Source organism: Colias philodice, chromosome 31 (genome assembly GCF_061535455.1).
Source record: "Colias philodice isolate Cphi_HAF_F1 chromosome 31, ilColPhil1 Martin Lab GWU primary, whole genome shotgun sequence".
NCBI classification, from domain to species: Eukaryota; Metazoa; Arthropoda; class Insecta; order Lepidoptera; family Pieridae; genus Colias; species Colias philodice.
In genome coordinates this window covers 1,690,525-1,704,145 of record NC_143116.1, presented here as the reverse complement: position 1 = coordinate 1,704,145, position 13,621 = coordinate 1,690,525, and the positions used below count along the sequence as shown (strand labels likewise).

The window sequence follows — 13,621 nt, the reverse complement described above, 5'->3', positions numbered from 1 at the left end:
GTAAAATGTGATGATTTACTCTGTTATAGTATATAAGGCCGATTGTGTTTAGATATTGTTACTATGACTAAAACATTAAAATGAGAATTACTAGCAATATGACGAATGTTAACGTGTAACGTCCGTAATTAAGTAACTGTATTTACCAATGTTGTTATTTTGTTGATTTTAATAAAAATTTAAAAAACCGATTTAATTCTTATTTCCATTAAGTTCAACAGTGTGTTCCCATCGAGTAACAGTGTGACTGGTTGGGATTTTTTTCTGAAGAAATTCCCATCGAGTAACAGTGTGACTGGTAGTGTGACCGGTTGGGAATTTTTTCAGAAAAAAATCCCATCGAGTAACAGTGTGACATTTGAGGGTGTTACTCGTTGGGAACAAATGAGAATCGCCCACTCAACCGTCGCGACGACTACCCTAATCATTTCTAGGAAGACCTGATCTCCAGATCGTGGTATTGTTTAAAGATAGAATAAATCAGTTACACGCTAACCATCTTATTGCACAGACCTTAATTAAATTCATTTAAATTAAAATATCTTTTTTTTAAAAGACATCCCGCGGTCGCTGGAGCTTGTCTGGCGCAGCCAGTAGCCATTTCCAACGATACGGTCGAAATCCACATATTCCTTATATTACTGTCTTCGTGCAAAAACTCCAAACTCAGTTTTACGCGAATATCTAAGTAAAAGGACTGTCTATACGCAGATGCGAAAATTCCGAACCAAATAAATTCGTCAAGTGATCGTGTGAAAGTGTCGTGCAGTGTGTGTAACTCAGGAAGAATGCAGACGAGCAGCTTGTGAGTAAACCTTTTCACTTCCCTGTTTTGTCTCATTTTGCACAATTTCCAATCAGCATCATTGGACCATATGTTAGGTTCTATTATTATTTATCTATATAATGTACCTGGACGTAGGGCTTTTCAAGCTTAGAGGAGGTGAGAGAGCGCCAATATGCGTAGAGCAGCGACGCGCATCACACGTTGTCAAATTGTGAAGATTATATAACTTATGTGAAGAATACTAATAAAAGTGTTATTTGAAGTATTTGCTGGTTTGATTGAATCTGAAGAATCCTGCTGGAAATGGGAATCGAATCAAGAACGATCATTCATGAAATAAAGAAATTGCTTGTGGAACGATATACTATTGGCATTGTATGACCCAAAAGCAGAAACTCAATTACACACTGATGCGAGTAAGGAAGGGGTAGCGGGTATTTTACTTCAATACAATGAAAAGGGTGTTTTGCAGCCGGTTTCTTACTTTAGTCGTAAAACAAACGCTTATGAACGTAAATTGCATTCGTACGAACTTGAGACTCTTGCGGTAGTTGCCTCTTTGAATAGGTTCAGAGTATATTTGCTGGGTATACCGTTCAAAATACTGACGGATTGTAATGCGGTCCGATCCACGTTAGTCAAACGGGACTTAATCCCGCGTATCGCTCGTTGGTGGATCCAATTACAAGAATATGACTGCACTATAGAATATAGACAGGGGGTACAAATGGCTCATGTAGACGCACTGAGTAGAAATCCCATAGATGAGAATGAGATTAATATGAGTTGTATTAGTAATTACATTACTTTTAAGTTTCTTTATCGCAATCATACGATTTTTGTAATAGCATGGGGGGTCCCGCCATCTTGACATTCATCTGATAGGATGATGATACCTTATTATGAACTTTTGTTACTTCTTGTTCAGGAGGAAGTAGAAAAGAATAACTGGAGCTCCTGGACTCCAAAAGTTTTAAAAACAAAAACGTCAAATACATTGTCAGCAAATAAAGAAAACAATCCATCAACTTGGTTGCATCGACGTAGGCCGAAGACTTCTTTGCAGGATAAAATCCTGCAAAGTAAATTAGAATTAATAGAGACGATGAAAAGAACTACCCAAACAGACGCTGCTCTTAAAGAATTAATTTTACAAGAACAGCTAAAACAAGAAAAATTGAAAACTGAAAAGTTACAACTTGAAGTTGAAACATTAAAAAAAAACCTTGATTAATTAAGAGACAGCTTAGTTTTTCAAATTTTGTTTTAAATTAAAGTATTTTAGCTGTACAAAGATTATAAGTAAATAAATAATAAATTCTGTATTTTGTAATTTTATTTATTGCTTTAGTACATAGTTATGTTATTAGTTAATAAATCAATGCAAATTATGGGATAAACTCTTAAAATAATTATTTATCAGCATTCTTCGCTCAGGGTTTATATCTCTGATCCCTTCAGTATTTCTTTGTTCCCTGATATGGCCTTGACGTAACATTTCTGCCCATGGTACAGTGAGCTCAAGTTCAGAATCATCTGGTGGTATGTCTTCTTTTGCCTTTACTGCAATGTTGTGTAGAACTCCAGTGGCAACGATAACAGGCAGACATTTGTTTAATTGGATCTGCATCCCCAAGGCAAGTACAGGGAATCTACGTTTCCACACCGCAAATAAACGTTCAATAGGATTCCTGCTCCTTATTTGCGCCTCATTGTAAAGAATCTCCTCTGGTGTTTGTGGATTATCCAGAGGCATCATGATATAAGACCGATTCATGTACCCACTATCTGCCAATAATATAGCATCCCCATACCTGCCTCTCTCAAACAAAGCATTTCTGTAGGAAGCGTTCCAAATAGTCTGGTCTTGACTGCTGCCAGGCCATCTTGCAACCAAATCTAGAATTTCTAGGTTTGCATCACAAATTGCTTGCACATTTACGGCCGCTTTCAATATTCGATCGTGAATCTTAGATTTCTATTGATCCAGATTTTATCCGATCCGTCGATTGATGTTGAATCTGCATTTCAATAAGCCGATCTCGTCTCCAAATCCATTAGAAAAAAGGGATTGGTCATAAATTTGCGCCCTCCTTAACGTTTTGTTTTACGCATTTGCAGTAAAAGAACATCAGCAATTGTTAATGAGTAAAATGGTGTTTGCTTTCTTATAGCTAATCTATTTTATGTATAATCACAAGAAATTGCATACACAGTAATAATAATAATTGATTGCAAAGTTGCAGCGGTAAAGTACTATAACGTTAACGTTAGATTAGTAACATACGTTTTGTTGAAGAGGAACGGAACGTCAGTCAATCGCAAACGTCAGTCAGTCAGTTTGACATTGGCAAAATTAACTTAAATTATATTATTATAGTCTCAAGTTTGTTTGTTCCTTGGAAAGAAGAAAGTTAAATAAAAAATGGAGTCAGAGGCAGAAACTGTAAGTAAATAATTATACTAAATATACGTGCAATAAACATTCACGTCCACAAATGTATAATTTTCTATGTAAAAGATAAACGCGTGGCGCGGTATTTCGCGCCATTTCGTACAAAACTTACTAAGTTTTATTTTATTTGTTTGTAGAGTAAAACTAAACCTCTTTCGAAGGAAGAGACGAAAGGGCTGCTCTCCTTAATTGAGGGGAGCAAGATATTGTATAACAAGAAGACCAATGCCACCAGTAATAAAATGAAGATAGAAGAATGGACACGGATTGCAGGGGTCTTCAATGCAAATATAGGCACCTGTCGCCGTACACCACAACAACTGCGTCTTAAGTGGGAAAACTTGAAAAAGAATTCGCGAAAGCGCATTGGTCTCATGCGGATGGAACGGATAAAGGTAAATTAAGTTTAAAATAGATAAACCCTAAAAATACAAAACTTGGACTAGCCTTGCCTGCTTGTTAGTCTAATAACTAGACTAGTGGTTGTAAGCGACTGCTGAGCATGAGGTATTAGTCAGTATTTTCAGGTTGGGCAGTGTTTTTAAGTTTTAACATTAGGAATTTCTCAGTAGCTGCCCGGAGTCTGGATATGTGCCCGGTAGATGGCAATAGGCTTGCCTTAAAACATAACTGGCAAAATGTGGGTGTGCCAGGGTGTGCTACCGCTGCTCAACCTGTTGGGGAATACAGGGCATGATGTTATGTTATATTTTACTTATAGTTAAGTAGGTACTGTAAATGGTAGTCCAGAACATGTTGATGAGGAATTTTTTTAAATATATAATTAATGATTATGTCAAATTATGTTCCAGACTGGAGGTGGGCCACCAGGGTACTTTCCTCCAGATGAGATCCTGGACAGGGTAGCAGCATTACTGGGCAGCACTGGAGAGGGTCTCACAGTGAGGTTTGGTGGTGATGCTGAGCCCCAACTTATTGGTGATAGTGATGGTGATGGGAGTGTTGGGACAGCTTATATTGTGCCAGCTGATCATCCAATGCTATTGATTGACACTCCATTGCCTGTGGAAAATCCTACGCCGTCCATGGATTATACATCTGTGTCCATGGGCAATGAAGTGCCAGCCAATGGCATTGGGGATGAGTTGGTGTCGCTGGGTACGCCCAATATCCATTCCATTGAAAAAAGGAATTTCAAAACTAGTGGTAATATCCTATTACATAATAATAATGTGATACTTTGCATGTTTGTTACACAATAATGCTTTATTGGCTCAACCAATATGGATAAAATTTTGGCACACAGGTAGACTATGACCTGGAACATATATGTTAGGTACCTACATGAAGATTGTGAAGATGAATAAACATTAAAGTTTGTGAGGATGGATATTTGATACTTTTCCATGCAAAAACTACTAAAAGAATTTTGATGAAATTTTAAACATTATGTTTTCCTATATTTAATGCATTTTTGTTTTACAGGTGGTGTTAAGCGGAAGCTACTGAAGCCAGACAACGGGTGTCAAGCTCGAAACAAGGCATTGGCAGAGTATTATAACATTAAAAAACAAATGTTAGAAACTAAAATGAGAGAGAAGAATGAAACTTTATTATTACAGAATAAAAACTTAACGCTAGTAAATGAAAAATTAGAGTTAGAAAATGAAAAATTAAAATTAGAAATAAGGAAGCTGAAGGGTGAGGATTTTTAAAATTATATAATTTCGTGTAAATATATTTTATGTAGGTATGTAACTAAATAAACTATTTTGAAAAATTAATGTTTTATTGAAATTATCATTGTTTAATAATTTGAAGCTAATAAAAGGTATGATAATAAAGACAAAATGTTAATGATAAAAATCTAATCAAAGGAATTTACAAATTATCTCAAGACAGACTATTCATATTTTTGTAAAATAAATAGGTAGGTAATAAGTTTTAAAAATAATTAGAAATCAGTCCTTGTCTATTTCTGATATCATTTTCAATACTGTCCGAATTCTCTGATATCACAGTAGTTTCATTATCGTCTGGCATTTCTACTTCAGGGGGTACTTCTTCAATGTTATAATTTCTGCAGATATTGTGAAGAACAGCTGTAGCAATTATAACTGTTTGTATGTTATATAATGACAACCGCATGGTCAAGGATATTACTGGGAAGCGACGTTTCCAGACTCCAAATGTCCTAAACAAACAAATACATTTTTTTATAAACTTGGTTAATAAAAAGTAAATGAATAGGTAGGTACTTAATTTTTATAATCTCTAGTATAGTGAAAGCTTTATAAAATGGTGATTTTACCTTTCAATTGTGTTTCTAGTTTTTATCTGGGCCTCATTGTAGTTTATTTCCTGGGCAGTTGCTGGGTTTAACAAAGGTGTGAGCAAGTAAGGCCGGTTTGGATAGGCACTGTCCCCGAGCAACCAGCGATTTCCTAGAATACCATCTTCACACTGGGCTGTAATAAGAGTTAGATACATTAGAAATTCATATTATTTTAAATGTTAATAACATTTAAAAGGGCAATAAACCCAATATTACTTACCTTTTAATACTGACTGATTAAAAATTGTAGCATCATGAGCAGAACCAGGCCACCGAGCAACAACATTCATTAATTTAAGGTCTGCATCACAAACGGCTTGGACATTGATTGAAAAGTATCCTTTCCTATTTCTATATTCCTCTCCTATTGTTGAACCTGAAATACATAATATTTTATTTTATTTGTTGTAGCAAATGTATGGCAACTTTCTAAACAAATAGTAATTAAGTAAATTGCAAATTTTTTATTGATAACAAATCAGTACTTGTATACCTACATGGAGACTGAATGTGTACATGTGTACAGTCAATAGCACCACATACTCTAGGAAATTGAGCTATGTTATAAAATTTATCTGTAGTTCTAGAATGCAGAAAAATATATTTGTTATACAATCTAGCGATAGCAGCAGATATATCTGCCACTATTCTACAAGCTGATGATAAGGATACTCCAGCAAAGTCGGCCACTGAATTAAGCATTGTACCCAATGCATAAAATCGAAGTGCCAATAAAAGTTGATGCAATGGTGGTATACCATTATTCCTGAAAATGATAGGTACTTTAGTTATGTATCCAATTTTTAGGTTATGTTTATATACATTTTGAAGCAATTTGAGCAAACAAATAAATTTCTTACCGTCTTGATTTCACTTTGATATAGGGCATTATTTCATTAAAGACAGATTCTACTGAGGCTTTGTTCATTCTGAATCTGAATGTAAACTCTGCGTCAGTTAAACTTGCCATGAAGTTTATTCGTCGAAAAGTTTTTGAGGACACAGCTCTCTCTTGTTCGCTGTCGCTACTATCCCAATCCGACAGCTGAGCTAATAATTCAAGATCACTATCACTTGAAAATATTTCCATTTTCACGCCTTTTATCAATACAATCGGTCAAAATTGGAGGATCACAAATAAAGATCTATAACGTTCAAAAATCGATTTGTCAAAATCAGAGATCGGTTAAAGAAAACACCATACTCTCACTTTCATACAAATACCAATCTAAAAACCCGATCGGCCCTCCCAAAGATGGATTGAAAAAAAAGATCGAGTTAGCGATCCATCGATCGGTTATTGAAATACTAAAAGTAGAAAATGGATTGAAATATCAATCTCGACCAGCAAATTAGGGATTGAGATTCAATATAGAAAGCGGCCGTTAAAGACATGTAGCCTTTTCGGTTTCTAAAATACTCTGCATTTTCTCCACCAGGGGAACGAATACGTATATGTGTGCAGTCTAGAGCACCCACAGCCTTTGGAAATCTTGCTATATTATAAAAATTCAACTGAGTTTTTCTTATTTCTTCCTCGGTATCAGGGAAGTGGATAAAGTTGCGGCTTAGGGAGGCTATTGCAGCAGTGACCCTGTGTATTATTCTATGAGATGACGACTTACTTATTCCGCAATAATCTCCCACTGTTATTTGTTAAGAACCAGTTGCATAATATCTCAAGGTCAAAAGAATCAAATAATTTTAGGCACCTATGTAGGTAATACCACCTAATATATAAACTTACCGATCTGATGGATATTCCAATTTATCTTCAATCAACTGCAGAATATCTAGGGTTGTTTCTTTAGATAAACGAAATCTGGTAAAAAAATCTAGATCGTCGTGTTGACGACGAAAGAAGAAGACAATAAACTTGTGCGTATATAAGTAGTTTAATAATCAAAATTACAGAATGCGTTTGGTAGATTAATTATGTTGAGGGAGTGTCCTGCTCAGCGGTTGCGTGGCGAGTTGATGTCGTAGAGGACAGTGGGGTCAATCCGCGGCCAATCGCACGGCGCCGCGACGTGACGACGCGATGACGCAGTCGCAACGCTCCGTTCCGCACGATTTTGTTGCGGCAACATGCTCCCGGCCTTGGAACGTGCTGGTTCCAACGAACTGTCGACCACGAAGCGAAGAATCAGCTATCTGGTGAAGGAAGCGGACAAATTTTAGTGAACGCCCGACGCACGATGCCGTCTGCAGTACGAATGTCGGCCACTCGTGCTACTCCATCCTTCCCCGGATATGTCGCGTGGATGCGCCCCAAGCTCCACTTCAACGGCGGCAATCGGTCGTCCTTAATGAGAACGAGCGTGTTCTCCTTGTGCTCCCCCTTGTGCTGGTGCCATCTGGTTCGCGTTTGCATCTCGGAGACATACTCTTTGGATCAACGATTCCAAAAGTGCTGGCGTATTTGTTCCACCCTCTGGAACCTCGGGAGACGAAGCTCAGGCACGTCGTATAGCAGCTCAGCCGTTACAGGTGCAGTCAGCGGACGACCAACCAGGAAATGTGCAGGGCTAAGTGGAAGGAAATCATTGGGATCTGTGGAAAGATGGGTCAAAGGACGGGAGTTCAGGACAGCTTCAACCTGGGTCAATACTGTGCTAAACTCCTCGAACGTTAGATGTGCGTTACCTACTACACGTTTGAGATGGTGCTTGCAGCTTTTTACTCCAGCTTCCCACAATCCCCCGAAATGACTAGCGTAAAAAGGTATCATTTTAAAATTAATATTTTGCGAAGTTGCATATGCTTTAATTTCATCAGAACAGGTAGCTAAAAATTTTTTGAACTCATTCATGAGACCGACAAAATTCTTCCCATTGTCAGAAAAGATAGTCACGGGTTTACCTCGCCGCGATATAAAACGTTTCAAAGCTAATAGATATGATTCCGACGATAGATCGCTAACAAGTTCCAAGTGAACCGCGCGTGTAACAAAACATATAAATAAGCATATGTACGATTTTGTAATTTAGCACCTCTGCCTTTACGATTCAACGTGAACACTGGGCCAGCGTAGTCGACACCAGAACGTATAAACGGATAACCTGGGTCCAGACGCTCCTGCGGTAGATTCCCCATAATAGGCGCGACCGTAGTCGGTTGCAGTCGTGCGCAGCGCATGCACGAATGTACCACCTTCCTACCGAGGTTTCTGCCGCCGACCGGCCACCACATCTCTCTGAGCGTAAACAGTAGAAGCTGTGGCCCGGCGTGGAGTAAACGTTCATGCTCGAACCGAAAAAGCAAAAGTGAAAAATGATGATTAGCTGCGATTAAAATAGGAAATTTTTTATTAAAACTAAAATTTGGCGAATTTTGAAACCGCCCACCTACACGAATTAAATTATTATTTGCGTCAAAGAATACATTTAATTTAGAAATTTGATTGTAGCCTGATATATTCGTTATATTTTTATTATTTTTAAGCGCATAGTAAATATCGGGAAACGATTCCTGTTGACTCAACTTTGCTAACGTTAATTCAGCACGATTTAATTCCTCGACTGATAATAAACCTGTCCACTTATTAGTTTTATTTCGCGCGTTATTAATAAAACGTAATACATAAGCAGCTGCGCGTTTAAGTCTATTATATTGTGAAAATCGAGAAAAAATAATTAAATTATCGTTTAAATTATTACTTATGTGACAACAAATATTTGTAGATTTAATTTCCGGTAAATCTGTATTAATTAATTTGGAATGTTTTAAATCGGACAATTCAAAATGTACATTATGTAAAAATAACGGACCCTCCCACCATAAAGATGAGGAGCTAAGCGCTTCTAGACTTTGCCCGCGTGAGACTAAATCGGCTGGATTATCCTTGCTTGCGACGTGACGCCATGGATGTTCCTTGGTCAGCTCGTGAATCTCTGCCGTCCTATTTTGAACATACGGTTTTAATAAATTAATAGGCATACCTAACCAACCTAAAACGATAGTTGAATCTGTCCAAAATACAATTTTATTAAAGTTTGAACGTAGTGATCCAATAAGCTTATAATATAATCGTGCACCTAACAGCGCACCACACAACTCTAATCTAGGTATAGTTGTAGGTTTAGTCGGCGCGATCTTACCCTTCGAACATATCAAGCGCACTGTGACATCAGCTGTTGCATTGATCGTACGAGCGTATGCGCAAGCTCCGTACGCGACCTGTGAAGCATCGGTAAATATATGTAGTTCGGTTCGCACTGGATCAATGCACATAACGTGACGCGGTATTCGTAAACTACTAAGAAAAGATAATCCATTTATAAACTTATCCCATATTTGCGAAATTTCGTTAGGAACCGATTCATCCCACGTCAATTTTAACAACCAACATCTTTGTAATAAATGCTTTGCGATAGTAATAAACGGACTCAATAATCCTAGCGGATCGTATATTTGTGAAGCACACGATAAAATAATACGTTTTGTCACTACTTCACTCTTTTGTATAATTTGCGTGAAATAATAAATATAATCATCGAGACTATTCCATCCGATACCTAAAGTTTTATTGTTACAAGTTTTATTCAGTAAACATAGATCGTGTGTTTGCGATTCATTAACGCTAGGCGTAATTAAATTTAAATTATGACTAAAAATCCATTTTCGTAATTTAATACAAGCTGACTCTAAAAGACTACTAGTTTCTTTACAAATATTTTCTAATTCGGATATAGAATTCGATGAAACTATGAGATCGTCAACGTAAAAACAATTATTAATAGTATCGGCTACATACGGAATATTCGAGTGTTTGGCTAATTCCTTTAAACATCTACAACTTAGATACGGTGCGGATGCCGTTCCGTACGTCACGGTGTTGAGTCGGTACACCCTCAGCGGCTCTGAGGGATCATCCCGCCACAAGATCAGCTGCAGGTCACGCTGATCTTCAGCAATATTCAATTGCCTGTAAAATTTTTCAATGTCAGCGCATGCAACATACCTATTCTCGCGAAAACGTAATAAAATAGAAATCAAGTCACCTTGAATAGCAGGTCCAATCATTTGTATGTCGTTTAATGATACGCCGGAACTAGACTTCATACTCGCATCAAAAACTACGCGTAATTTAGTTGTGGTGGCGTGCTCCCTAAACACACCATGATGCGGTAGGAAATAGTGCGGATTCCCATACGTATTGACGAGACTCATATGACCTAAATTAATATACTCCTGTATAAAATCAGAATACATCTTTTTATAATTAGTATTTTGCTGAAGACGTTTCTCTAATGCGTAAAAACGACGTTCAGCTTGTGCGCGTGTATTACCTAATAACTCAGGTGATTGTTTCAACGGAATTGAAACACAGAAACGACCATCGGAAAGTCGACGTGTTGTGCGAATAAAATGTTCCTCACAAGCAATATTATCTTCGCTCGATAATTGCTGTAATTTATTGCTAGGCGCGGATAATTCTTCTAATTCCCAGAAATTCCTAACTAACTTATCGAGTGAATCATCTTCCGTGGATAATGTCGAATAATTACAATTAATATGTGATAATTTTTTATTATTAGTATACGGAAAAGATTTAATTGCACCTGACACTATCCAACCTAATTTGGTGTTTTGAAGGAAAGGACCACTTTTCAGGCGCATTTTTCCTTCGGTTATTAATTCCCAAAATAAATCAGCACCGATCAGTAAATCAATAGGTTGACTTTCGTAAAAATTGGGATCAGCTAACAATAAATTGTGAGGAATATTAAATTGATTTAAATTAACCGTGGTTGTAGGCAATTTTGATGTAATTTGGGGCAAAATCAAACATTGAAAACGGGCAGTGAAGCTCCCGTCGCGCGATTTAATTTCAATGTTACAAGATTGCGAACATTGCGTAATAGAATTACCTACACCGTGAATATGTTGAGTGGACTGTAATATTCGTATATTTAATTTATTTGCAAACGATTGCGTTATAAAGGATCGCTCGCTTCCGCTATCTAGAACTGCGCGTGCGCAATAATACTCACCCGATTCATTATATACTTCAACTATCGCCGTAGACAATATGACAATCTGTTGCGAAGAATTGTCATCCTTTGTATGCATAACGGTTTGTGCGTGATTAATACATTGAAGTTGCATGTGTGCGTTATCTACTGAAACCACTGAAACGGGATGCGTATTAGTAAGCGAGGGGTGCTCGTACGTAGTTAACGTCACTGTATTTTGTTTAATTGGTGATAATTTAATTGCATCACAAAGTAAACTATTGTGCTTTTGTTCACACTTTCTACACGGACCAAAAAGACAAGTACCAACTAAATGACCTGGGCGCATACAATTAATGCATAAGTTTTTATCATTTATGAAATTAACCCTATGTTGCGGAGATAAGTCGAGAAACTTCTGGCATGAATACAGCTGATGCCTTTCGTTACATAGCAAACATGACTTGTAATGGCTGCGCGACTTATTGGATTGCGATTTAGATTGTTTGTTATCCGAAACTATGTTGCAATGAATTTTGGATGATGAATTTTTATTTTGGTAAGTAGAAAATTTATTTGAAATACTAGGTTTACTGTGATTTACGGATAGTGTAGTTAATAAATCGGCTTTTTCTTTAATGAATTCTAATAAATCGTTTAGTTTAATAATTTTGTCCTTATGTAATTTATAAAATGTGTTTTTATATTGTTCCCACTCGCGTTCAGTGGTAGGATCTAACTTTGAAACTACGATATAAATAATCAAAGTGTCCCAGTATTCCGTGGGTTCTCCTAAGATTTTAAGAATACGTAAATTTTTTAAAACTGTATCAATTAAATTGTGTAATTGAATAGCCGATTCTCTTGAGACGTTTTGAAGTGAAAATATTGCCTTAATGTGACTTTGCACTATCAAACGCGTGTTATTAAAACGGTGTAATAAAAGCTCCCATGCAACCATATAATTTTCGGATGAAAATTCTACGTTTTCTATAACGATTTTGGCATCGCCTTTTAAACTCGCCTTTAAATAATGAAATTTTTGAACCGGTGGTATTGTTTTCGAATTGTGAATTAAGGATGAAAACGTGTCGCGAAATTCTACCCAGTGTTCATGTGAACCGTCAAAGCTAGGTACAGAAATAGTCGGTAATTTTACTGAATCGTTATTAAAATTGTTACAGGTCGTATGGTCGTGCGCTAAGGAACAGTCAATGGATTTATTAACAGATCTATCCTCGGAATTATCTGGGTTTACCATGCAGTCCAGCATCGCCAGGACAACATAATATTCCCTCTCAAACTCTACGCGTGATTCTATGAGTTTATCCGTTTCTGACTCCGGGACAAGATCTTCGATTTTACTTTGTACTTGGTTGAAATCGTTCATTAAACTTTGTGCACCTGGTATACGTAATTTTAGTTCTGCCCTTTGATGTGTATCAAGATCCACGTTTTCAAAAGACGAAACATATTTCTTAAAATTCGTTAGCCTACATTTGATTAATCCCCTTTTTTTTCTCAAATCCTTAAGCTCCTTTTGCTCAGAAAGAGACATAATGACTGAAGTAAAAAGCTACAAGTACTTACGTGCCACGTGAAGCAGATTCTTCGGTTGCGTAAAAGCACGTGAGGAGGCAAGCAACACCGAAAGCTCTGGAATATACAAAGCACAGTATCACTCAGATGAAGCTTTACAGGGTTGGATAAATTAGCTGGCCGTCTTACCAAACTGCACTGTAATTTTGCGACTTCCTTGCCGATTGCGTCTCCAAAATCCAGGATGTGATCCGGTGTCGAAGGTCCAGAAAATGTTGACGACTGGTTCTAGATTTTAGGTGGCGAAAGAAGATGAAAATAAACTTGTGCGTATATAAGTAGTTTAATAATCAAAATTACAGAATGCGTTTGGTAGATTAATTATGTTGAGGGAGTGTCCTGCTCAGCGGTTGCGTGGCGAGTTGATGTCGTAGAGGACAGTGGGGTCAATCCGCGGCCAATCGCACGGCGCCGCGACGTGACGACGCGATGACGCAGTCGCAACGCTCCGTTCCGCACGATTTTGTTGCGGCAACAGTCGTATTCCTCGAAATAAGAACGCCGTTCTTTTAAAATTCTTGGACGTC

At 37.4% G+C, this 13,621-nt stretch overlaps 1 protein-coding gene and 1 long non-coding RNA gene across 2 annotated transcripts; both read left to right on the top strand.

The window, feature by feature from the left end:
• Nucleotides 1-2,698: 2,698 nt before the first annotated feature.
• On the top strand, nucleotides 2,699-6,468 carry LOC149475064 (uncharacterized). The gene is made up of 4 exons (XM_089713913.1): nucleotides 2,699-3,233; nucleotides 3,380-3,637; nucleotides 4,055-4,409; nucleotides 4,689-6,468. Exons 1-4 carry the CDS (start codon nucleotides 3,213-3,215, stop codon nucleotides 4,916-4,918), a joined length of 864 nt encoding a protein of 287 aa, XP_089570039.1. The 5' UTR covers nucleotides 2,699-3,212; the 3' UTR covers nucleotides 4,919-6,468.
• A 4,691-nt stretch (nucleotides 6,469-11,159) lies between these two features.
• Nucleotides 11,160-12,903, top strand: LOC149475063 (uncharacterized). Its single transcript, XR_016318138.1, has 2 exons — nucleotides 11,160-12,054; nucleotides 12,680-12,903. It is a non-coding gene; the product is annotated as an uncharacterized LOC149475063 (long non-coding RNA).
• Nucleotides 12,904-13,621: the final 718 nt, after the last annotated feature.

What these genes read in the sequence shown, in the direction of transcription:
- LOC149475064 (XM_089713913.1), top strand. Translation starts at nt 3,213, where the DNA reads ATGGAGTCAGAGGCAGAAACT. An exon ending in TGGAGTCAGAGGCAGAAACT is followed by an intron (nt 3,234 to 3,379) that starts GTAAGTAAATAA and finishes ATTTGTTTGTAG; the next exon opens with AGTAAAACTAAACCTCTTTC. An exon ending in TGCGGATGGAACGGATAAAG is followed by an intron (nt 3,638 to 4,054) that starts GTAAATTAAGTT and finishes ATTATGTTCCAG; the next exon opens with ACTGGAGGTGGGCCACCAGG.